This window comes from Meriones unguiculatus, chromosome 17, assembly GCF_030254825.1.
Source record: "Meriones unguiculatus strain TT.TT164.6M chromosome 17, Bangor_MerUng_6.1, whole genome shotgun sequence".
In the NCBI taxonomy this organism is placed as follows: domain Eukaryota; kingdom Metazoa; phylum Chordata; class Mammalia; order Rodentia; family Muridae; genus Meriones; species Meriones unguiculatus.
This window is the reverse complement of record NC_083364.1, coordinates 59,707,285-59,733,154: the sequence shown is the minus strand read 5'-3', so window position 1 is coordinate 59,733,154 and position 25,870 is coordinate 59,707,285. Positions and strand designations below refer to the sequence as shown.

At 40.9% G+C, this 25,870-nt stretch overlaps 2 protein-coding genes across 4 annotated transcripts in view; one reads left to right on the top strand and one right to left on the bottom strand.

The window, feature by feature from the left end:
- The first annotated feature begins 9,654 nt into the window (after positions 1–9,654).
- The window catches only part of Cmss1 (cms1 ribosomal small subunit homolog), a 305,250-nt gene continuing 289,034 nt past the window's right edge, over positions 9,655–25,870 (top strand). Inside the window, exon 1 of one of the 3 annotated variants that reach the window (XM_060370586.1) lies at positions 9,655–9,914. In XM_060370586.1, coding sequence (XP_060226569.1) covers positions 9,854–9,914 — 61 coding nt within the window. In that variant the 5' untranslated portion in view covers positions 9,655–9,853. The remainder of the gene's footprint in view (positions 9,915–25,870) is intronic. The other 2 variants (XM_021651524.2, XM_060370584.1) reach the window with 2 other exon arrangements.
- Filip1l (filamin A interacting protein 1 like) overlaps positions 17,330–25,870 on the bottom strand; it is a 40,747-nt gene continuing 32,206 nt past the window's right edge. Inside the window, exon 3 of the mRNA XM_060370583.1 lies at positions 17,330–17,536. Coding sequence (XP_060226566.1) covers positions 17,345–17,536 — 192 coding nt within the window. The 3' untranslated portion in view covers positions 17,330–17,344. The remainder of the gene's footprint in view (positions 17,537–25,870) is intronic.

The following is a 25,870-nucleotide window of genomic DNA, read 5'->3' as shown; positions in this document are numbered from 1 at the left end:
TGTTTGAAGTATCATACCAGAAGATCAAGATCACTTCTATCCTCACAAAACTCAATTTTCATTCCACAACTAAAGATGTTACTTTCATATATGAAAATTTACATATACATGAACGTTTATATGGACACACACACATATATGGAATTTATTGGAATGACTTACAGGCTGCAGCACCCTACCAGCTCTGCCAAGCAGAGTACACACAGCATCTCTTTTTGGCAAGTTTGCTCTGTCTGGACCTTTCATTAGTGGACACCTCAAAGACCTCTCCTCTCCCGTATCCTGAAGTCTTTCTTGTGATATAGGCCTTACCCTCACAGCTTCATCCAGCAGCCTCTTTGCTGAGACCATCTTATAAGGACACTAGGCATCCTGAGTTATGATCTACCCTTAGGATTTATTTTAATCTAGTGTCCAGTTTTAAGGGCTCAATTTCCAAAAACAATCACACTCCAAAGTATTAAGAGCTTCAACGTGCATTTTGGGTGACATAGTCTAGAGCAATGGTTCTCAATGTATGAATAGAGACCCCTTTGGCGGTCGCATATCAAATATCATGCACACCAGATATTTACATTATGATTCATAACTGGGACAAAATCACAGTTATGAAGTAGCAACAAAATAATTTTATGATTGGGGGTCCAACACAACATGAGGAGCTCTATTAAAGGTCTGCAGCACTGGTAATGTTGAGAGCTATTGGTGTAGAGCGAAACATCAGTAGATGACTACCTCCAATGTGCCTTTGGTGGGGAGATGAAGGTGGAGTCTGAGGGGAGACCTACTGGCCTCTTGTGACAAAAAGTAGACATAAGACTGACCTGAAATTCTTAGCTCCATTTACAAATATAAATAATAAAAACGCCTTAAAATTTGATTTATCAAAAATTCAGCAAAGGTAAGCATAATTGGAGTCAGTGGAAAATTACAGTAAATTCAAATACACAAAGTAGAAGTGGAATCAAACCAGCCATATTTACCACTTAAAGGGCCTGTGACCCATAAAATGCAAATATTCATGCTTATTCCGTATAATGAATTATTAAGACACCCTACAGCCTCTTTCTTTAAGCAGAGTTGAAAGGAATGCATAATATTACTTTCATTGTAAAGATTAATACATATGTCAAAGTACATTTTATTCTCAAACAATTTTTTTTATTTCAAAAGACTATGAATGCATTATTATTGTTATTATTATTATTATAAAAAGTGTTGTTAATTCCTAGGGCATGTGTAATAAAGTTTAAATCAAAATGGGCATAACATCCCATTTTACCAAGTAATATGGTAATAATAAATAAATGATAATAATAAATAAAATAATTAATAAAAACAATAATTCAGAAGTTTCTCTGATATTAAAACAGAAGTATATCTCAGCTAGTGATTCTGTGGAGGGGGCCCAGAGGGAGATCCAGTTGTAGTTTCAGAGCAGCAAACTGTTGAACTGGGCAGACGGAGGTCACCATGGCAGCTGCTACCCGGCCTGAGGGTTTGAACTACTCTTTGCACTTCAGGGTCGTCCACTTATGACCAACAACCTCTGTCAACAAGAACTCAAGCCCACACCCTTCCCATCTCCCCAAACCACTCCTTGTTCACCCTTTGTCCAACTCCAGCCTGGGGGGGGGGGTCTAAGCCTCAACTTTATGTACCTTTTTGTATCCTAAGCCAACACAATATTGGACCATATCATACCAAAGTGCCAGACAAACCTTTGGGGCATTGTCAAAGGTGACTTTGTGTGCCTCAAAGGAGAACATTAAAATCTTATGCTTAAAATGGGAAAAGAAAAAAAGAAAAAGAAATCTGATCCCTCTGAAGGCATGCTAAGCAATGAAGTTGGTCATCAGTTGCTTCACACCTTCATTCATAATCCTGATCACTTTTCTTAGTCTTAGCAGAAAAAGTATAACTTTACTTTTCTCCCTTTCTGTATAATTTTTGGATATAAACCAAAAACCCTAGGCACACTTGCGTTGACAGTCTGGGCTTTCTGTTTTGTCTGAAGAGCATTCCTCTTTTCTAGAGCTGCTTGCCCAACTCAGAAAGCTATTACCCCACCTGCTTTCACCCTTCCCATTCCCTTCCTGCTCTCAAGCTCTCTTCAAAGCAGCTGCCAAGATTTACAGATTGCCTGCCCTGCTTGCCTCAAATTGTAATGAAATGTTCTTTGAGATTCCTTCTGAGTTTTGTTTTCTTCTAATTCTTTTATCAACCAAACTAAGGAATCATAAAATGGAGCCTACACTCCCCAGTAACACTTTCACCGTATTCATGTGTTTCTGGCATTCGCAAGATCTTTCTGTCATAGGAACAAAATCTATTCCATTTTGTTTTTTATTTTATTTTTTCGGGATCTTCTCCTTCACCAGATCACTGGGAAGAAGCTTCTAATTTGCCTGAAGTCTGCAAGCTTTTGTATGCAAATGGAGACTCAATTCACCAATGATGATCACAGCAAATAGTAAGATTTAAAGTCAAGGGGGGTGCTTCCAGGGGCACAGTCCTGTGGTTCTGTTCCACTAAACATTCCAAACATCTCCATCTGGTGGCCAGAAAAAAAACGTAGCAATTCAACAAACAGGTTTAGGGCAAGGTTGTTTTGTTGCTGATTTTTGCCTCTACATTCCATCTTTTAAACAAATTTTGTGAGTCAGGATTACAGAGGACGTAGGTTGCTTTCCTCTTCTCTGTGTCTGGAGAGTGTTACCTTTATTTTATAAGTCTTGTGGATGCTGACGGTTAGCAAGGACCTAAGCTGAAGAGCAGGCAAAAATACCTGTGTGTTCTCTCCATGTGGTTCTCTCTGCAGTGTTCTGCAGGTTTTGTAACAGCATGACATCTTGGATCCATGTGAACATCCCAGAAGAACAAGATGAAAATACTTAGAATTTCAGAGTTCTAGCCTCAGAACTCACACGTCACTTCCACTGTGTTCAACTGGTTGAAGTGACAAAGCTCTACCCTGGTTCAGGGAAGGGGAATGTAGACAGTACTAGTTAACAGAAGGCATGTCAAGTAAGGCATGCCACATGATAAGGAGAGTACACGGACGGGAGCTTCTGGTTCAGTAAGGGACTTTGTTTGGAGGGATTGGGTAGAAAGTGACGAGCAAGACATCAGAGGTACTCCTACACACCCTCACTCTCCACACACACATTTATGCTGGGATGACTTACACCCACACGTGTTGTATCAAATGGTGTAGGTGTGGCCTGTGTATTTTTTCTTCTTCTTTTTTCAAGACAGGGTTTCTCTGTGTTGCCTTGGCTGTCCTGGACTTGCTTTGTAGACCAAGCTGGCCTTGAACTCACAAATATCTGTCTGTCTCTACCTTCCTGAGTGCTGGGATTATAGACATGCACCAACACTGTAAGGCTGCAGCTGAGGCAACCTGCCGCTCCAAGCCTACTGTAGCAGATGGCCCTGGCCTAGGCATTCCCAACTCGTCCCACCCTGCCCCACGATGTGGAGCGGTTCACCAAGCTGAGGCGGCCTGCCATCCCAGGCTGTCCTGACACCCCACAAGCCATGGTGATCCACTGTTACCTCCTCAGCAGGGAATTCGAACACCCCCTAAGAGGTATGTTTAGAGGTCAATTAAATAAAATTGTGCACTGGGCTCAAGTGGCTTGCGGTCAGTTCTCCTTCCTGCCCGACGGCAGTCAGCATCTCCTTCCTGCTGTAGGGCTATGGAGGCAGGAGACAAAATGGCCCCAGCCCCCAACATCACAGAGGGAGCTGTCTGTGGTGACTATTCCTGCCTCAGCCAACTGCTTTGGAAACCAGATACCTTTCCAGCTTCAGAATACCTAGTGCTGCCACCATGGGAGCTGTCCATGATGACAACAGCCTTTCCTGTTTCAGCCTACTGCCTTCACAGTGGACTCTTTGTGGACTTTATAACCAACCTCTCAAGGCAGAAAAGTGGCCTGACCTCTGCCTGAGAAAGCTCCAGCAGCCCAGCTTCCCTCTCCCAGACCTCTGTAACTGTCATCTCTAGTCCCTCAGTAGGACTCATTCCAAATTATGCAAATTTGGGGTGAAAGTTTGGACAAAAACCCACCAATCCCTGAGCAGGAAAACTGACCAATCCCTGAGCTTCCCACTAAAGCTCACCAATCCCTGAGCTCCCTCAATCTTAGGACTTGAATCCCATCAATCCACACTCTGGAAATCCCTGCCCTACAAAGCACTGCTCCCTAAGAATTCTTATATAAAGGCTGTGTTTCCCCCAGTTCCCTGCTGCCTTCTCCCAGGAGCAGACACAACCACTCCGGGATTTGTCCCTCCTGTCCTGGATTCATTCCTTCAATAAATCTCTTTTAAGATATTTACTGCTTGCTGTGACTGCCCCATTGGAAGAAGGGAGAGACCAAAGAATTAAAAGTTAGTTTTTTGGGTTACTGAATTAAAGTTTAAAGCATAAGCATGAACAAAGGCCAAACAGGTGGAGACATGTCCATCCATCTGTGGGAAGGAGCCAACCTTACTCCATTCTTTTCCTGCCCACTAGAGATAGAGTTGCTAGGAAACCAGCCCAGATGGCCCCTCTTCCCTAAGACAGCCAAAAAAGGGAAGCCAGACCATTACTGGTTTTGGGGCCTTTCTAAAGCTAATCAGTTTAAAATGTAACATCCCCTTTTGTATTTCGACCAATAGACGATTGCCAGGCAGGAATTCCCCTGCTTTGGGCATGCTGGGAGGGATTAGAATCTTTAAATCAATCACCTACCCTGAGCACAAGGCTCTCTGCTCTCAACTGCTGTGTTAGTGAGGGTGTGAGCCCAAGCTATAGCTTCTAATAAAAAGATCCTCATGTGTTTTGCAACAGACTTGACTCCTGGCAGTCTTTTGGGGTCTCACGAATTGGGCACAACAGAAGAAAGAAGAAAGGAAGGAGTGAAGCCCAGACTCCAAAGCTCCTCAGGTCATTAGGGTTGGGGCAACCCTTCCCTGGGAGCTTCAAAGGCTAGAGAAGGAGCATAGCATAGCTCCTAAGCTCCTCAGCTCTCCAGGGATTGGGGTAACCCTCCTCTGGGAGCTGCAACATCTCTGTTGAGGAGGCCTCTTCTCAGAGCTGCGAGGTTTCTGGGTTCCTATGTCTCAGGATACTGGCCCACCTCAGAGCTGGGATACCTTCCCAGCCCTCCTCGATGTGACTCATTTGTGACCTTGGAGTTGTGGGTTTCCTGGACACCTTACCACCCAATCAGGAAGGCAGGGCAACCAAAAACAACAACAACCACGCCTGACCTGTCCCTGTATTTTCAATTGTTGTTGTACCAGCAGTGCAAGTGGTGGCAAAATATTTGATAATGCTATTATATGGCCCATTACCTGCTTTCTATATGTAAATGTTTGTCACTGCCTCACTTGCCCAGAGGAAAAAGCAAGCTGTCATGGGGAAGGTCACAGAAAGTCATGTTGTCTTCAATCTGGCCAAAAGACAATACAAAACCAGGCTTAGTCCTGCTGGTTGATCCAGAATGAGTAAACTATGCTAATAGATTTTTTCTGTTTTTATGAGAAAGGAATGGCTTTTGTTAAATAAAGAGCTGGTGGCTACAGCTGGGGCAGAAGGACTAGCAGGATGACTTGGCAGAAAGACAGAGGAAGGAGACAGAAGCATGGATGGGAAGGGACAGAGATGAAAGAGAGAGAGAGAAAGAGAAAGAGTGAGAACCATGTGGTGGGGATGCAATGGCAGGGAAGTGGGGTTAAGTTACAAGTTAGCTGAGAGACTGCCCCAGCAAACAGGCCAACAGCATTATACTATACAGATGTCTTCACATCTTTTCATTAAACCACAACTGAGAGCCCCAAAGTCCTCCAATAGATTTATAGAATGTTTAATGAAAAAAAAAAAAGAGAGAATGTTTAATGAAAATAAGCTAAGGCAAGAGAAAAGGAATCATCATTCTTTAATAATTCCAGGGCTAGTAATGGTAGTGGGTCATTACCAACCCTAAGTGTAAAGGGACTGGGGCCGTAAATACTTACCAGTGTTCACAAATTTTGAGAGTGGTACTGAACTGGATCCATGGCTTTCAGAAGACAGACAGAAGCAATACGGTGAGGCAAACACACATATAGGACATGTCTTAGTTTAGATTTTATTGCTATGAAGAGACACAATGACCATGGCAACACCTAAACACTTAAATGAAAACACTGAAACACTTAGATGAAAACATTTAATTGGGGCTGGCTTACAGGTTCAGAGATTTAGACCATTATGGTCATGCAGGAAGCATGGTGGCACACAGGCAGATATGATGCTGGAGAAGTAGCTGAGAGGTCTACATCTGGATCAGCAGGCAGCAGGAAAAGAATGACCCTGGGTCTGGCTTGAGCATTTGAAACGTAGAGGCCTATGACCAGTGACACACTTCCTTCAACAAGGCTAAACCTACTCTAACAAGAACACACCTACTAAATAGCATTACTCCCTACAAGGTTCATTCAAATCTTCTGGCACAATACTTAAAATGGTTCTCCCTCTGTTTCATGCCAGTGCTGAGCTGAGAGTAAAGGCCTTGGTTTAGTCCTGTTGTTGAACTGATAAAAACGGATAGTACACTTGATATTAGCCAAAATGATGACAAAAGACATAGTCAAAGGGTCATCTTTCACTTGTCTTTCTTATCAATGCATACAATTTGCAAAACCCAAATCTGAGACTAGATCTCAGAGGATATTTGTGTCACTCTTCTAGGGCATAAAGGTAGAGACTGAAAACTGGAACAGCAAATCCAGCAATGTGTTCGGCTGTTCAGACTGATTTAACCAGACAGTACTTAGAGGGGTACACACGGGACATGTTACTGGTTTCTTACTTCTTTTATTGGCTGCATAGTGCAAACATTTAATACACCACCAAAGTTCAGGGCTTTCCTGAGTTTATTAATAGTGTTAACAGTCTAGGAATCCATGCTGTAAATGAGGCGTTGTATTCATGGTGGGTGTCCTTACTGGAGTTAATGCTTGCTGGGAGCAGGAAGATCCTTGCACGCATAAGCATCTAGGGAAAACATGAATGTTAATCATGCAAGAATATTTCCTCAATGGGGGAAATAAAATACCTGCATTTCATCCAGAAAGCTGAGAGTGGACTTTGTTAATAACCTGGTTGGTGACAGTAGTGGTCTGAATAGGTTTGGCCCCCATAGGCTCATGTGTTTGAATGCTTGGCCAAAGAGAGTGGCACTATTAGGAGGGGGGCCCTTGTTAGAGGAAGTGTGTCAGTGTGGAGGCAGAGCTTTGAGATCATATATACTCAAGCTCTGTCCAGTGTGGAAGCGGTCTCCACCTGGTTGCCCTAGAAACACACACAATCTACTGCTGTGTGTGTCAGATCAGTATGTAGAACTTTCAGCTCCTCCAACACCATCTCCCTGCATGCTGCCATGCTTTCCGCCATGATGATAATGTACTGAACCTCTGAAGCTGTAAGACAGCCCCAATTAAATGTTTGCCTTTATAAGAGTTGCCTTGGTCATGGTGTCTCTTCACAGTAATAAAACCCAAACTAAGACAGTACCTTTTTGCTAATTGTGAAGGCAGACCTCATCCACAAGCAGGCCTCACTCAAGTTCCCCAACAAGATTTTCACAGACTCTCCATCCCTAGACCATTACCTGTAGCTGCCAGAGTTATTAGACCCTATCCTTAGGGACGATGTCACATGTGTTTTATGTACTGCTGACCTCTATGCTATCTTGGTCAGAGACCACACTAGATTCTAGGCCTTTTAGCTATTGAACACATTTTCACGTCACATGCACTTTGTAAAGGAGTTTCTAAGTAGCCGTACCTTAAGCTTTATTGTGCAACTGGAATGGGAATGATTGTGGCCTGAGAAGTTTTCCCCAAACTTTAGTGTGTTTTAAGTATGCTGACAATGAACTGCCTGGCACTAGACCCCCTAATGTCTGATCCAGGTTGATGAAGTCTACCTGAACTGAGTTTTCATTCTCATCTCTTCATGGTTTTTCGTCCCTGCAGGGTGCCCCTCAATTGCTGAGATAAAATATCACAACAAAAGCAACTTGAGGAGGAGAGGGTTTATTTGGCTTGTGCTTCCGTTGGATTGTTTATAATTAAAGGACATTATACAAAGTCATACAAAGAAAAAAGCCAGATCTTATGGAGAAGACTTTTTCTCAATCAAGCTTTCCATCTTTCAGATGACTACAGCTTGTTTCAATAGTTATTATATTACTATATATACACATGCTTTATGTCAAGTTGACATAAAACTAACCAGCACAATTCATCAACCTCCAACAATATCAACCTTTTTTTTCTGTTACAATAGTAGGCACCAATCTCTTCACATTGTGGCATCCACAGGAAATCCTGACATTTGCACAACAGTAAAATGAACAGCAAGTGATGGCTATTTCAAGCTGTGGCAACTGGACAAGAGGCTCTGCTTGTTCTAAAGATGGAGAATCACTATCTTACCCATGCTTCATGGGAAACTTTGCTCAAATCTGTTTTCTGTTCTGAACAGTAACATCAACACAGTTTACCCCATTCTGTCATGTCCTTCAACTGTAATAGTAATGTTCAGACTTCTTTGTGTGACACTGAAGATTTAGGCGCTGGACTTGGAGAGTCCTCGGGGGTCATCTAATTTATTCACTTCGTGTTATGGCGTCAAGGCCATCCTGGATATGGGGTTTTAGGGTGGACTCATTTATAAACAGTTAAGTGAAAGGCACAGTTTAGATTGGTTACCCAGTATAGTCTGTAATTCTCTCTGAAGGGTGAGATAGTTAAATACATGAAGTGTGAATGCATGGATGTACCATACCAAAGCCCCCTCTTTTCTCCCCGGTAGGTTTGCTTTGTTTCTTCCAGTGCTTTGTACTATAAAAATAACTTGTGACCACCGGTACAAACAACCCAATGGCTGCATTTGGTCTGCGGTCTTTCAGATCTCTGACAATTACTGTCAGGCAGAAAGCTGACAGAAACACATTGACTGGTTTCTTTTTGAATGAAACTCTTCTTCCTCTCTTCCTCCTCTCTGAGGTAGGGTGTCTCTACATAGAGTGTTCTGGAACTCATTACGCAGACTAGGCTGGTCTTGTACTCAAGAGATCCGCTTGCCCCTCACTCCAGAATTCAGGCTTTAAGGGCGTGTGCCACCACGCCTGGCCCCGAGTTCTGTTTTTGTTACATCAAAACCTGATTAGATACCTTACATGGAGAAGTGGTATGTTTCAGGTCTCTAGGGCATTCTCCCCCTTTTGACCAATTACCTTTTCTTTACATGTTGTACAAAAGGCGCAGCGTCCGCATATCTAACGAAGTCCTGACATTTGCCGTCAGCCCCCCTCAGGTGCGTTTCTAAAGGCAAAAGGTACCGGCGCCCTGAACGCCAGAACACTGACGAAATAATGAAAACACACCCACGTGCTCGGGTCTTCTCCCGCGGTGCAAGTTCTTTGAAATCGCTCGGAGAAAAACCGTCTTGGCGTCAGTTTTGCACTTTCGACATCGGCTTCTCTGCCATAAATCAAAACAAAACCCATAAGGGTATTAAAAGAAACGACCAGAACAGGTGACAAACTTCCGGCTGTAGGTCCTGGCTCCTTAGGGCCTCTATTGAGTGCTTCCCGGCGGATCCTGACCACCCCGGAGCCCGTGTGGAAACGGCGGCACCGCTGGCTTCCGCAGCGGGAGGGGCGCGGCGTCTGTGACGTCATCTCCGCGGGGCGCCGGCGACCGCACTCCGAGGCTCGTCCGCGTGCGGAGTGGCTGTCGCGAGCGCGGAAGCCGCGCGGACCGCCGCTCGCCCCTGGTTGTCAGCTCGCGCCCGGGCCTCACGGAGATGGCAGACGATCTGGGAGACGAGTGGTGGGAGAACCCGCCGGCCGCTGCCGGCAGCCCAGGTACGCGCTCCGCCCGCCTCCCGCGGTCCCCTCCCCGGGTCCTCCTCAGCACCCCTGCCCCGCGTGTGGCCCACGCGCTCGTCCACGCGGACTGAAGTAGACCGTTTCAGGTTTCAGTACCGAGAGGCAGTTCCGCTCAGTGCTGGCCTGAATTTTCCTGAGTTAGGTTCAGATTGTGGGAATTTAAATCACGGACTTAATACTCTGACACAGTCTCCTTTTCCTCATGCGTAAAAAGAGTAATTCCGATGTCTATTCAAAACTTGTTATAAAGATGGTATGAAGGTAATTTAAAGTTGTACAGTTCAGCACAGTGCTTGGCGCATAGTGTCTGCACAAAATATTAATATAGTGTGTTCTTTGTAAGATGTGGTTATGGCCAGCAAGGGGCTTGAGTAGAAGTCATCCTTTTGAACTTCGCTGCTTTACAGATAAGGAATGTGATTTAAAGATGTTTCAGTAACAAGTTCCCTTAGATAGTCTGTTTCAGAAACAAAACTAGAATTTAGTTGAAATGGTTCTAACAGTTTTATTATGCTGGGCCATGTGCACCCATTCTGGATGCAGTAGGCCTTTTATTTTCAAGTAAAGTAGCATTAAGTAACGCCCCCAGAGTGACCTTGAATATTTCAAGTTCCAAAAGAGTTGACATGCAATAACTACGGTACTGTCTCAAGTCATCCTCCAAGGATCCAAGGTCTGCCTGTCTGTAGTTTTTGAAGATAGGCTCAATGTCCGATTTCTGTTTATTTTGACCTCAGAGCCATCATGTGATAATAAACACTGATGGAGTTGACAAGTTTAGGTGTTTTGTCAGGGTGAAGCTGAAAGTTACAGCATGAATTTTTGTGACTTAAGGGAAAAAAGTTGAGTTGAGTTTCAGTGCAGAGGAGTCTGGGAGTCTGGATCCCAGGGTGCGCTGAGCCACTGGAGCGTGAAAGTACCTTTTCCTTGGCAATCTATAGCCCTCAGTCTTCATATCTTTCCAGTAGTGTTTGTCATATGAAACAGTAGCTCCTTCTGAGTCTTTGATGCCACCTCCTACCATACATGTAGTGAGCAAACGGGAATGCTCAGAAATACCAGGAGACAGTGGGTAGTAATGCTAGTTTCATTGTTGAGCTCTTACTATGTGCTAAATCCTTTTTCTTTCTACCCTCCTCTCTCTCACTCTCTCTTTCTCTTTCTCCAAGATGGAGTTTTCCTTATGTAGCCAGGCTAGCCTGAAAGTCTCAGTTCTCATGCCTCAGCTTACCTATTTGTCATGTATTGTATTGGTTGCTTTCGGAATGCTAGCCTATTAATTAACCTTTGTAAGTGTACCAAGAAGTACACTCTTCTCATGTATGAAGTAGGGATTTTATACATGAGGAATAGAAGCACTGAGGTGCTCAGTGATTAGCTTGGGATTTTCTTGTTGAGTGAGATAGCTCTCAGCATAATCAGACGATCTGAACTTGTATTTCTCGTGATAATTATTACTATGATCAAAATAAGAATTTCATCTCTAAGCACACAACCCATTATTCATTTTTGAAGGCATATGTTTTTTACTCATTATCAACTGTGTTGACTCTCAGTCTGATTTTATCCAGAGCTAAAAATAAGTAGATTTACCTTTATGCTTTGAGAAACATCTGTTAGTCAGTAAATGAGATGTAATTCTAGTATGTGCGTTATGCTCAATGCTCAATCAGCTGCATGGCTTTTAAAGTATTTGTTATTTAACAGGAATACCATTGTAAATATTCCTTTCCTCCACACTTGCATATTTCAGTTCCCACAACCCATCAATGTCACAACAACTTGGTAGGACTTTGCCGTGTTTATTTGTTTTCTTCAATTCTTACATCTTCAAGTCCTGGTGTAGCTCCCTTCAGAGTTATCCCAAGTCTGTCTTTGCATTTTTCTCCACTGACATGTATACTGCTCTTATTTGTATTAACCACTACAGTAAACTCAAAATAGAGGCCCCACCATCAGTACCTACTCCTCAGCTACCAGACAAGTCAGATCCTAAACTTGGGTAAGCCCCCAAAAGCTTTCTCAGTACACAGTAAATCTCTTTACCATGGCCAGTTATCTTCCAGACCGGCTTTTCCCCATATTTACACTGGCTCAACAACACTGGCCTTCACTCTATTGCTCAACTGGCTCCATTTCTTTTCTCACAGGCCCTTGCAGTAGCTGTGCCATGCAGTCCTTCTGATTGTAGTAACTCGCTCTTAACATGGGATCTCAGTTCAGACATCACCTCCCCAAGAAGCAGCTCCTGGTTAGCCTAGAATAGCGCTGTGGGTGCTTGTCTGGTTGTGGGCAGGTCAGTTAGCACTGTTTGCTGCTGGCCTTGTGAAATCACTGTCTCCTCACACTGGAATGTGAGCGCCATGTGAGTAGAGCTTCCGTTTCTTCCTCATTCTTTCCTTTATTCTTGAGGCTTAGAGTAGTGGTTTTATTCATAGAAGGCATTCAGTCAGTAGTAACCAACTGTTAATATTTCATAGCCATATCTTGGCTGGAGACTATGCCTCTAAAGATGCTCAGTTGTATGGAAAAGTTGTCAAAATCCTATGCTTTACAATAGTGTCTAACTAACCCTTATTACATTTATTTATTTATTTATTTATTTATTTATTTAATTTTAAGGTGGGACTTCATATGTAGCCCAGACTGCTGGTCTGAAATTTGCACTCTTCCTGCCTTGGCCTCCTGCGTGCTAGGATTATCAGTACTCGCTACCATGTGCAACTGGATTTAGTGTTCTAAATTGTGTCACAAAGACGACAATGGATAAACTCTTGCTTTGTGAGACCTTAGCTCATACAGGTGACAGTAGTGAATGCAATGAATCTTTTTGTTAGTGATTGCTGTGAGGAACACTGTTGTTGCTTCGTTGGTGATAACTTTTTTTTTGAATAGCTTGTCGCCTGTATTGTTGTTTACCTTTTTTTCATCAAAGTTAGGCTGTTGTGGTATAATTTAATGTATAGGCAGTGTCCATATTGTGAAGCATCATCTGGGCTGTATGTTTGAGGCTTGGAATATTTCCTCTAGATCAGTACTCACAGTACTCACAGAGAACCAGCTTCAGAACATGATGTTTTCAAGATTTTTTATTGAGGTCAGCCCTAATTTTGACACAGAATTAGAGGGAGAAAACCACCATTAGTTTACATTATAGGATATATGTATTGGTGTGCTTAATAAAGACACAAAAAACATGAAAATATTTAACGGCAAAATTTAGGATGAATATTTAAACAGAAGGGGAAGGAAAGAAAGGGAGGCTACATTTTAATTATGTTCTGTACTTGAAAAATCACTAGACGGACCCTTAAATAACCCAGGAGACTTGATAGAATTCCTACAATTCTTACAAATATTAAAATGAATGATTCTTGACAGCAGTTTATGAGACTTTGAAAGTGCTGATGTACATGCCTTTTTCCAAATTATACATGCATGTTTGCTATAATTGTTAGGTATCCACTACTTTCATGAAGAATATAATTGTGGAAGACTTTTCATTTCTCTCATGTTTGACAATAATGTATAATATTATTTTTGTGTTACAAATCCTTTGAAGTTTTGTATTGGTTTTGTCTTTGGGAAAGGATCTCACTGACTAGCCCAGGTTGTTCTTGTAGTAGAAAATTTACTGCCTTGAACAGATGTTTTTGTTTTGGCTTGTCCGCTGCTGGTACTATAGTCATGTGGCATGCTGTCCTGCCTCTGACCGGTTCCTGATCTAATGGTCTGTCATTGGATACTTCTAAACATTTCACATATCTCGAAATGGAGTTTTCTTATCTTCACCAGCTTTCAGAGAATGCTGGATTGAATTCTTGAATTGCAAGTGTTGCTTTTAGAAATTAGATGATGGTAGTGTGGTTACACATTCTGGTCCTGAGTTCTTTGCTAGTCTAGGTCATACTAGCCCACGGGTTAGCCGACTTTTCTTTTTTTTGTATGTACTTATTCAATAGTAGTCTACTCCTACAAATACTAAGGCTTTACAAGTCCAACTGTTATGTTTTAGCTGCTCACTTTGGATTTGAGCTTTAGGTATAGACAATGAATATATAAACAAATGTAGCTATGTTCTAATAAAACTTTATAAACAATAAAATTTGAATTTTATGTAATTTTCTTGCCATAATATAGTCTTGTTTTGGTTTCTTTCAACATTTATAATCGCCACAATTATTCCTAACCTGCCTGTCAACTGTGATGAACTATTAGGCTGCATTTCGGCCTACTCAGCTTTCAGATGCTGCTCCCATCCCAGACTCAAGCCTTCAGCTATATAGTTCTTTGAAAGGAATTTGAAGTATACCTCAGAGAAAAATGTTTTTTATTAGTTACCCTAGGATTCCATCCACAGTTCTGTTAGATACTAGACCAGTTACATTCAGATTCCAATCAGAAAACATGATTTCAAGAAGTTATTAGTAATCCAGAGATCACCAAAGCGGAATCAACAAAAAACAAGTAGGATTCTCACATAAAATTATCAGTTTTTAGGAGTTTTGTTATTTTCATTCACTTGGATTTTTATCTATTTCTTAAAATTTAATTACATTTACTCTAGAATTATAAAACAGTTTCTTTTTGGGATTTAAAAAGTTCTGACAAATTCACACATGTATATGGTGGTTTTTGTTCATTTTCACCCCCATTATCTCCCTCAGTCCTTTCCACTCCCATTAAACACATTCTTCCCAACAAGCCGCCCTCCTCCTACCATGTAAGCTAGCTTTTATTCACTTTTCACTTTTTCCTCTTCAAAATGGCCACATTTCTTTGGAAGGGTTATGCTGGGGTGGCAGGATTCTCTGTTTGACTTGCTTTATATGTCAAGCGCTGTGTTGCTGAAATCCAAGTCACACTCAGATCTTAGTTGCATTGCATGTTATGTTTTGTATTGCTTGGAAGTGATTCTGTGTTGTAATTGGTAGTTCTTTTGTTAAAATGGACATTTTGTGAGGTTTTTGTCTTAATGAGAGAACTTGATTACCATTTAAAGGTGAATTATTGCTGGTGAGCATTGAAATTTCCATTATTATTTTAGATTGTCTTTTAGTACTTTGAATGCTATCTTTTTGCTTGCTTATGAATTTATGCCATCTTGACATAAAACTTACTTGAGAGAGTCCCAGCATGGTAGAACACATTAAAACCCTTAATATGCAGCACATTTTGTGTTTCTTTTCAAGGTGAAACTTTCCTGGTCACTTTGTTTTTCTATGGCTATTGATAGTATGTGTTATTTTTCCTATTCAAAAAATTTCTGTTCTTCTACTTTATATATGGGTGATTTGTCTGCACATGTATTTGTTCACCATGTGTGCAGTGCCCATAAAGGCCAGAAGAGGGCGTCAGAATCTCCTGGAACTAGAGTTAGAGATGGTTGTGAGCTGCCATGTAGGTCCTGGGAATCCTCCAGAACAGGAACCAGTGCTCTTAATTGTTGAACTCTCTCTCCTGTTTACTATTCTTTTGTTTTGTGCTGTGTGTGTGTGTTTAACAGCCTAGTCTGGCCTCACACTCATGATCCTCCAGCTTCCGCTTCAGAGTGGTAGGGCTATAGGCACATGTCTAGCTTCTTTTTGCTTCCTTTTGATTCATTTGGTTTTCACTACAGGGGTTCCAATATTTTAGCTTTCCATTAGCATAACCATAATGCCATACCCAGGCATAACCACTTTCTCCCATCCCTGCCATACTTCGCTGCTGTCTCTAAGCCTAGTTTCTCGCCTGTGTCTTGATTGGATGGCCTTTCTCTGGCTCATCTTCCATCCTGAACTTGCTTGAGATTTATTAATACCTGCCTTATCCCAGGCATGCTGCTGTGCACCCTCTGTATGTGTGTTGCTCTTCACTTAGAGCTTCTTCACCTTCATTACTGCTTTCCTTTAACGTTGACTTTTCTGTTTCAATCTCATCATGTGTTTGTCCTCCCAGTCTCCCTCTGCCACTTGCCTGATGCTGTACACCACTCCTCTTTAGCTTGCATAACAGTGCTGTCCTGCCTCTTTCTCTTTCTGCTCTTTTCCCTCTCTTCTTCTCAATCTGTCTCCTCATTAAATGGCCCCTGGTGTCTTAAATATTGGCATCAGTGTATGCATTGAAACAGATTAGCTAGATGAGTGTGAGGAATATCAGTTCCTTTGCTTTTGTTTTGGGAAAAAGCAATTATAGAAAGCCACCTGAAGTGCAGTATTCAGGCAGGAGAATTTCTTCCAGGCCCATGCCTCTAGTGTTCAGTGATGAGTCAGAGTAATCATTGATACCCCTCAAACTGAGCATCTGTGAGGTTGTGAAATCTGTTTAGTCAAAAATGCCTCATCTTAAAAATGTCACCGTGCCACTGTGTCCACACTGAATCTCAAGTACTCCTTTCTCTTGATTCAGTGACACAACTTTGAGTGATATAAAAAGTGACTGCATGTATGCATCCTGTGGGTGATTGAATACAGTATTCTGCTATAGTCATCCTCCTGGGTCTCCTGGTCCAAAGCTTTTGTTGAATCTGCCAGCTTTTTGTGTAACATTGAAGGAAGGGACGTAAATAAAGATGCCCTATGACATGATAAATTATTGCTCTTTTTTTTTTTAAGTACCTAGAACAATGATTTCTGTTTTCTTCTGAAGTCTCAGTAGTAGTGACCACTGATTCTCGTGGCCCTGATTACTACATAAAGTCACATGCTAATCTAAAGACCTTTATCTTACATTCTAAGTTAAGTAATTTCATGACTTCATCTGCTGTAAAAGTGGGAAAGGAGGCTAAATGCTGGCACTCAAGTATGTACACACCAGCGGCTGTTGGAAAGACTGTACCAAGGACATAATCAGCTTTCCTAATAATGTTTCTTCCTCCATATAGCTAAGAATTATTTATCTTTCTCATAGTCATAAAGAAATGATGGGTTTTAGATCTTAAAGTTTTGATTTTAATTGTTAATGCCATTTTGGTGGAAATCATCCAACTTTCATGAAACAAGTTAGGAATTCTTGCTAGTATTTCCTTAGCCAATGTGTGATTAAGTGATGAAGTTCTGTAGAATGAAGGATTATTTCTTTGTTCACAGAAAGCTCTTTGTCTGTAGCAGTAAATCCATTCTTGTCTTGGGCTGATGCTATAGTCCAGCTTTGAGTTAGATTACATATGGCATAGGGAGTTGTGTGGTTGCAGGTGTGAACTAGTGAGTCTGTGTATATGCTCATATACAGAGTTGAACATCGTACATGTGCTGCTTCTTTGAGCATGCCCTTTTCCAGGTCCGTCATCCTGTGAGGCATCAGACAGTTTGCTACTTCACAGTTTCCTGGAGAGATGGCCATTCTTCTTTGGCCTTCCATGGCATGGTTGTAGCTTACCAGATATTTCTGGAGATGAGTCTTCCTATACAGTCCATAGTTATGACTTACCTTTTCCCCTTTATGTGGAGGAAAGTATTAGAGGTGACAGTTGTTATGATGTGTAATTTCTCACAGCCATTTTGGTGACTGGGTTTATCCATAGGTCCCACGGGTGTTTTGGTGGAAAGTCTACTGATGCCTGTAGATTTGGGTTTAGGGATCCTTGTTGGAATTTTCTGCTTGCATACTGCCTTGATCTTGAATCAAACAACAGCAACAACAACAAAGACAAAAAGTAGTTATTGGTACATTTGGAAGAAAAGTGGTCATTTTTCAAGGTAAATAGTTAGTTTGGAGGACTTGACCTTGAAATCACTATGTTCTGGGAATCTATCACATTTAAGGTAGTCATTTTGAGGGGAAAACATTTTAGGAAAGCATCTCTGCAAACTCATTTTGTTATGTGCTTTTAATGTTTGATAGTGTGTAAAAGCCCAGTTCTTTTGCTAATCAGTGTTGTGGGAGATAACCAAGAGTAGTGTCCCAAACTGTTGTCAGGGAGCTATGAGATTTCCAGAGAAAGATTTAATCTGAACTGCATCTAAGAGCTTCATGAAGAAAATAGCATTTGTCTGGGCCTCAAAGAGTTCAGATAAGAAACTGATTTTGGTAATAAGATGAAAGAATGCTTTTGTTAATGTCCTTCATCGGGAAAACATCAAACACAGTTGAGAAATGGAATACTTCAAAGTAGACTGCTCATGAGAGGTGCGATGAGGGTGTAGATTGCTGCCACCTGGGGAAAACTACTCGTTCATCATAGGGGCATGTGTGAGAGGAGAGGGTACATTGAGGTGGGTACATTGCAGAGGCAGAATTGGCTACTATTTGCTTATTGGTTAACAGTGGGAAGAACATGAAAGGAGTCATATAGCCTGAGTGAGCTAGGCTGAAGGAGTAGGTTAGTAGAGAGTTAGTTACATAGATTGCTAAAAACTGTTATTTTTTTTTTTCATTTTTCTTTTTTCTTTTCTTTTTTTTTTTTTTTTTAATGGAGAAGCTGCTCCCTTAAAGAATGAGAATACTGAAGAATACTTGCTGGCAAATAGATGGAAGTTTTCAATGCTGCAGATCTCTTATAATCCAGTCGATTATAAGATACATATTCTTTCTTTTGTTTGTTTGTTGTTGTTTGGTGGTGGTGTATGTGTGTGTTTGAGACAGGTCTCACACTGTATCCGAGGCTGATGTGGAACTAACCATGTGCCCCACCCAGGTTTCCTTTGAACTTGTGACATTCTTTCTGCCAAGTTGACTATTCTTTCCTCGCAGGTTACATCATTCTTTTCTTGTTTTGAGTTCATAAACGTAAATATTGTTAAGTGTCTTAAAGTTTATTGTATTCATTTGTTGTAGAGACCATCTTATTAGTCTTTATCCTTTAACATTTTATTGTACTTGTGCACTGAAGTTCCTTTGTGTATTTACATTTAAATTTACATTAAAATATAATACATATGATTTTCATTTTATTTCATTATTCCCCCAAAATATCTGATATTATTGAACCTCTTAGCTCCTAAATCATTGAGTATTTCATTTAAAAAATGTATTTGATGTACCTCTCTTTGTATAAACATTTAGGTAAAATGAAGTAGAAGAGAACAGACTGGAATGCAAACGACAGAATGTTCTGCCTCTAATATGACTGAAGTGCTGTTTTAGAATATTGCTTTGGCTTATATACGTGTGGATATATGGTATACATACAGTCATGCTCAGATCCTGGCTATAGCCTGTATTTGTTATTCGGGCTTATGGATCACAGTAGAATTAGAAGGGTAAAAGGTGCTCGGTGGCAAGCAGATTCGACATTTATTGCTGGAATTGCTAATGAAAGTTAATAAGAAGGTTTAGAAATGGCTTTTGTAAGGGAGTACAAATAAGACCTTCAGATGCCAGTGCAAGTAGTTAGAAATGTTAATTTAGTAGTCACATTCACATACTTAAAACAGATTCCTAGCGCCATAAACAGAGTTTTCAAATATAAATGCTACACATTTGGCTTCCTTCAGTGAAGGATAAACCATCTTGGGAATATACTTTTTTGCTGTGTATAGTCAGCTTTGTCTGTATGTAGGTACAGAAGTGTATATTGGATTTAATATTCTTATTACTTTTTTGGTGTTAACCCTAAACCTGCCAGTTGAGATGGTGGTAGTCCCACTCCAGCCTCATATGTCCTACCTTTTATTGTAGCTTCATGGTCTCATCTAGCACTGACATGCTGTGTCTATATTCTTGCTTCTCAGCACATTTTTGCTGTTTGTTTTTTAAAAAATGCTAGTAACAATCAATGTCCAAATGAGAGAGGGAGCAACATGGCACTGTGTATCAAATACCTTAAAACTCATCCGCTGTGACTTAGCCTTTGTTGTTGCTGTTGTTAGAAACCTTTCTATAACAAGAGAGACAGGAAGAGAAAGTTGTTTTTAGCATTAATTAGAATGGAAAAAAAAGCGGACATAGATAACAATTCTTAATGAGGGTGTGGTAATTGAATTAGAGTATTATTGTATGAAAACATTATGCTGTCATTGCATAGCGATGCTTTTGAAGTTACAGGGAAATGCTTCCACAGAGATGATAAGATGCTGGATTTAAATCATGCACACTTTAAGTATTTATATGTGAAGAGAAAGAACTGCAGATTGACTTCACTTCTCTGAAACACTGGGGATCAGAAGTATTTTGAACGCCTGAATTTTGGAAATGTATCTGCATATACACAATGAGATCCACGTCTAAACACAGAATCCAGTATATTTCATATATTCATTACACAAATAGAATGAATATGGTTTTAGACATTATTTTTTGTGTAACTATATATTGATTACTACATGTCATGTGAGGTCAGTAGTGTCCACTTATGACTTTATAATGGCACTAAAAAAATTAGATTTATAACTTTCAATTTCCAGTTAGGGATGCTCAACCTCTAGATCAGTGGTTCTCAGCCTTCCTAATGCTGTGGCCCCTTAATACAGTTCCTCAAGTTGTGAGGACCTTCAATCGTGATGTTATTTTTGTTGCTACTTCAGAAGTGCAATTTTGCAACTCTTATGAATCACATTGTAAATATCTGAAATGCAGATTGTCTTAGGTGGCCTCTATGAAAGGGTCATCCAACACTCAAAGGAGTCAAAATCCACAGGTTGAGAACCATTGCTGCAGATGAAAGTACATCTATTATATTAATGGTCTGCTGAGGTAAGTGGTATTATGAGTGCTCTTTATTCTCAACATTTTCTAAAAGCATACAATTCAAAGACAAATACTAAACTGTTAAGAGATGAAAAAGGCAAATGATGAGGACATGTCTGTACGTGTCTCCTAAATCTAACCATGAACAACAGAAGTTACAGTTGGAATCTGTTTCAGCTTTTCCAGAATAGGTTTGTGTGGTGCCCCTTAACTTTGTCAAGAATTATAGGAATTTTCCTGTAATTTAGTGTTCAGAGTCTTTGGGGAGGGCCTATTTAAACTGTTCTGTGACTGAGTGGAATTCAGAGCTTCACTAAATCCTCAAAGGTGATTTGCCCTGATGCAGGTAGTAACCCTGCCATGCTTAGAGACCTGTGGCTGTAACCGAAGCCGCCGTAGGCATAAATGTGTTCTTCCCTGGGAACTCAGGCCTGCCAGGGTAGGGGAACTTTTAGCACTGTGAGAGTCCATAGCATGTTGGACCAGGAAGTTCATCAGAATCATTTGTGATTAAAGTAGCTGGCATGCCCAGATGCTACGTCAGAGCTGAAGAGGACTGTCTGGGAGAAGGGTTAGGGCAGCTGTACTTTTCATGAGCACCATAGGTCTCTGTCTTAACTATCCACCTAATATCAAACACGGTGGTGCCTGGGCTTATCAGCTTTACAGATGTGTATTGGTGAAGAAGGCTGGAGGTAGTGACTCACAGCCTAAAACGTTGAAAAGATGGGCTTCATTTGCTGACTTTACTACACATTGTTTACCTCTAGATGGCAGCAGAGACTAGTTTTATTTGGACTCCCTCAAATGTTATTCCTTCAGTGTGTCTTGGGGCAAAGGATAATGGAATGATGCTGGATTTTTGTTTGTTTATTTGTTTGTTTGTTTTCTGGTATGAATTTTATACATGGACTTATTTTCTGTAAATTAAGTATGGAGCTGTAAAACGTGTTATCTCTTGCATCATTTTATAGAATGTTATGTCAAATAGCTTCAAGAAAATTTCTTTCTAAATTTGGAGTGCATACTGCTAGAGAGATTCATGCATGTGGCTCTTTTAAGACCACACAGTAACTGTCGTACTCGAAGGTTCCTGGGTTTCATCAGAAAGCAGGTGTCTGGGAGAGGAGTAAGCAAGTTGGAAAGTTCATTCATGGAAGAAAAATATCTATTTGATCTTTAACTCAGCTTGAAGAGTGCTATTTGGAATGGATAACAAGTCTAAAGGACGATGGGCTCACTGAAAAAAAAAAGGCTCTGAAGCAATAGAAAGAAAAGTATATTTGTGAAATAAATTCATTAAATTCTCATTACATTGTTTTGTCCACTGCTTCTTAAAAAGAAACCCAGCAATCTGTAGGACTTCTGTTTGCCAAAAGTCACTTAGATGGTTGTGAGTCTTAGTGATCAAAAGAAGTGCAGGTGAGGTTTTCAGTTTTGTTCAGTCTCGAGTCTCTGGCTGCTCTCCGTGTGAATCCTGTGTTGTTTTCTGTCCTTACAGAAAACAAGCATGGGAAGGCATAGCAGAACATCAGACTATGCAGAAGCTATGGGGAGACAGCTGGAGTCAGGATGTTTCCTTACACTTGAGGAAATTAGTGTGTAAGTGCTTTGAACTTCTTGGTGATGTGTTGGCAACATATTGTGTGAGAAGGCAGTGTTCCTTCAGTAGAGGGCTTGGTTCCAGGGACTGCAGAAGGCCCTTAATCAAATGCCCACTGTGGAGACTCAAGACTTCAGGTCTGGCTTGTCCTTGAGAGGTGGGGGATGAACTCTGAGCTTCCTGACCCCCTGGGGACCTAGCTGTGGTATGCTTGGTCAAGGCTGTGTGCTTTCAAGACGACAGTTGTTTTTGTTTCTTTCAGTTTTAGTGTTTATTAGGAGAGTGCAGAAGTGATCATGATAGATACAGTGATGAAAAGGAGGAAATGCTGAACCAGGAAAAAGTGTCCTTGAAATATGACTGCTTTCATTCCTTTTGTCTTTTATATTGTTTGGCAAATCACCACTAATTTGTGGGCAGAGGGAAGGGTGGGAATAAGAGATAATAAATCTGGCAGATAGCCCAATTTTTCATTTGCTGCTTTAGTTTTTTGTTTTTGTTTTTTTATCTGTTGATTTTCTTAGAATTTTCCATTATTCAATGACAATGTACCCCTTAAAGTTTTAGTTTTATATGGCAAGGGGCCCTTCGTAGGGAAACCTTACAGCTTGGTTATCTCATTACCATGAACTCTCTGTGAAAGAACATTTATTCTTAAACAGTGTCCTACCCACACTGTGATTTATACTGAAGAGTTGTCCAGTTTCTGAGGTGAGGGATAAATAAATTGATACCTTTGTTCTCTAATGTTATGTGGTTTTTGGTTGTACCTCGTCATTCCCAGTTTCTCTTTTTGTGATAATTACATGTGGGCACACAGGGTATTCCAAGAATAAACATTGAAATACAGTTTTCGAATCTTTCCTAACCCAGTTGCTCACATTTTGTGCCAAACGCAGCACTGCATTTAGAAACATAGTGGTAAAATAAAATATACTAACCTTGAGTAGCTGTTTTCTCTGTTTATCCTGATAGTCATTTGATTTCTTCTTTTGTCTCTGCTTTCTTTCCCCTCTTTTATTTTCTTATTTTCATTTTTGTTTTTATTTGAGACAGAATCTCACTGTGTGGCCCTGCTTGGCCTGGCACTTAATATGTAGATCAGGCTGGTTTCAAACTCACAGGAGCTACCTGCCTCTGCCCTCCAAGTACAAGGATTAAAGGTGTACTCCATTACCAACTTTTTTTTTTCTTTAATGTAAAAGTGTTTTGTATGCATGTATGTTAAGTGCTTGCATGGTTTCCCTCAAGGGTAAAAGAAAAGCATCAGATTCTCTGAAAGTAGAGTCATGGATGGTTGTGAACCGACTTGTGGGCAATGGCAACTGAGTCTGCATCCTCTACAAGTATTCTTAACCACTGAGCCATCCCTCCAGCTTTTCTTTTTCTTTTGATACCCTTTCTTTTCCCCCTCTTTTTCCTTTTGAATTTCCTTTTTTGCACCCCTTTTTTAGTATTTTTTTTTTAACTTGACCTGAGTTTTCCATTGTTTTACAGCATGGGTTAGTTTAGAGCTCAGGTCATGGAGCTAAACAGATTTGACTTTCTACTATAGTTTTGGCAACAACTCTATGTCCCTGAGCAGTTACAACCCATCATGTCCTGGATGATTTCTGTTTTCTCTCAACTTGACACAAACAGGAATTATGTAAGAAGAAGAACCCTATTTGAGAAAAATGCCTCATCCAGATTGCCTCTGGGCAAGTCTTTAGGGCGTTTTCTTGATTAATGGTTGACGTGACTGATGCCATTCTCTGGATTGGCTGATCAGGTCCTAAGTAAGCAGCATTCCTTCATGGCCTCTGCTTCAGTTCCTGCCTTCAGGTTCCTGCTCTGGGCTCTTGCTGTGACTTCCCTCAGTGATACAGTGTGACCTGAGAGTTGTAAGCTGAAATAAACTCTTCCCCTCCCAACTTGCTTTTTTGTTCATGGTGTTTTATCACAGCAGCAGAAACCCAAGTTACCTGTTCTCTTCACCTGGGATTTACTTGTGAGTTTTCTTTGGGGGACAGAGATACAATGTAGGATGTTCCTTATGTAACCAAAGGGCCAGGCAAGTATTAGTTGTTAAAATTGTTATTACATTCCTCCTTTTCCTTATTTCACTTAATAAAGTACCTGTTTCTTGATCTTAATCCCATCATATCTTTGCTTTATTTATTTATTTATTTATTTATTTGTATTTCTCTGCTTTATCTCTCAAATCTACCCTTACTTGTTGGAGATAGTATTTCTAAATGGGAGTTATGGAAACTGCGTAATTAGTGCTCATACCTGGGCTTTATTTCTCATCACCTTTGGCCCAGAAAAGAGTCCTTTGTACATGTTCTTTCCTTACAATGCCACTTTGTCTGGTTGCTGGGAGCCTTTTATATCATGCATGTGAAAGCATTCCCCATTCTTTCCCACCTTTTCATAAAACATCCTTGCCTTGTGGTTTGTATGGCCCGGGTGTGTTAGCCATGGGAGCTTTGCTTAGCACCTCCTCTGAGCAATATTTAAATCCTGAACAGTGTGAGACATGGTCTTAAACTGTGTGTGTCTAATAGTTCCCAGAGAGCTGTGATGATACAGAGCCTCTGTCGTGTTGCCTTCACTGAGTCTAGAAACCGGACCAGTTGTAGGTGATCCTGAACACAGCAGGCAGGAACTGTGTTGTTAGAAATATGGATGTGTTTGAAAAAAATGACAGCTGATCTTCACTTTCGAGCTTGTGATATAGAAGAGGTAACCTGTGCAGGGCAAACCTGAAAGCTGTGCTGAAGCTGCAGTGCTTTAGAAGTGTTTTTGGAAATCCACAGGCAGATTGAAAAATTGTGGAAGGTTTACCAAAGGAAGTGTACTTGAGGAAAGAGTAGGTGTAGGATATGAGGAGCAAGACACTCCAGTTCTAGAAGCAAAGGTGCAGGCTAAGAGGGCCAAACTGTATGGAGGGAGGAGAGCTAGGGCCACTGTGCTGAGGGTGAATGGTGTGGTCAGTATTGGAGGAAAATGAGGTAGCACAAGGAGGCAAGCCCTGCTAGGAGGTTGGAGCAGCCATTGTCTGGGCACAGATGTAATTGCTTGATGAAAGGCTAGAGAATTGCAATAATCTGAATGGTATTTGGGGTGAAAATTTATTTAGAAAATTGAGGATTATATATAGTGTTAAATATGTTAAAGTACTCTCTATGCTGAGGTCTGGATTAAGGATAGGAGGTGGGGCAGAGAAAGAAATAACAGAAAGATAGCTAAGTAGATGGTGATCTTTGGGGAAACACTGGTATCTAATTATGGAACCTGGCTGATGAGGAAGAACCAGGACAAGAACCTTTTAAGGAAGGCACTGTAGTGTGTGTGTGTGTGTGTGTGTGTGTGTGTGTGTAACTGTTTGGTAGCATGGAGATTTTGGAGATGTTAATATAGAACCCTGGTAGAGACGTGATTATCAAGTGTTTAGGCAAAAATGTAATTTCTCACCCACACCTTTTGCTCCCTCCTTCCTACTGTAAGAATGTCTACATCCCTTTCCTAAGATTAAAAATGAAATTTTGAAGGGCCCTACTTGTGTGTAAATCTTTTTTACAAGGCTACACAACTTTATTGATAATTGACTAGTCCTGAAAAGACCTTTCAAAAAGCATTTCATCTCATTACTTTGAATAACGTGCTGTGATTGAAGCATTATCCACGCATTGATTGGCCTGCAGGAAAGGAAATCCTGCCCTCTCTGCCAGTGACC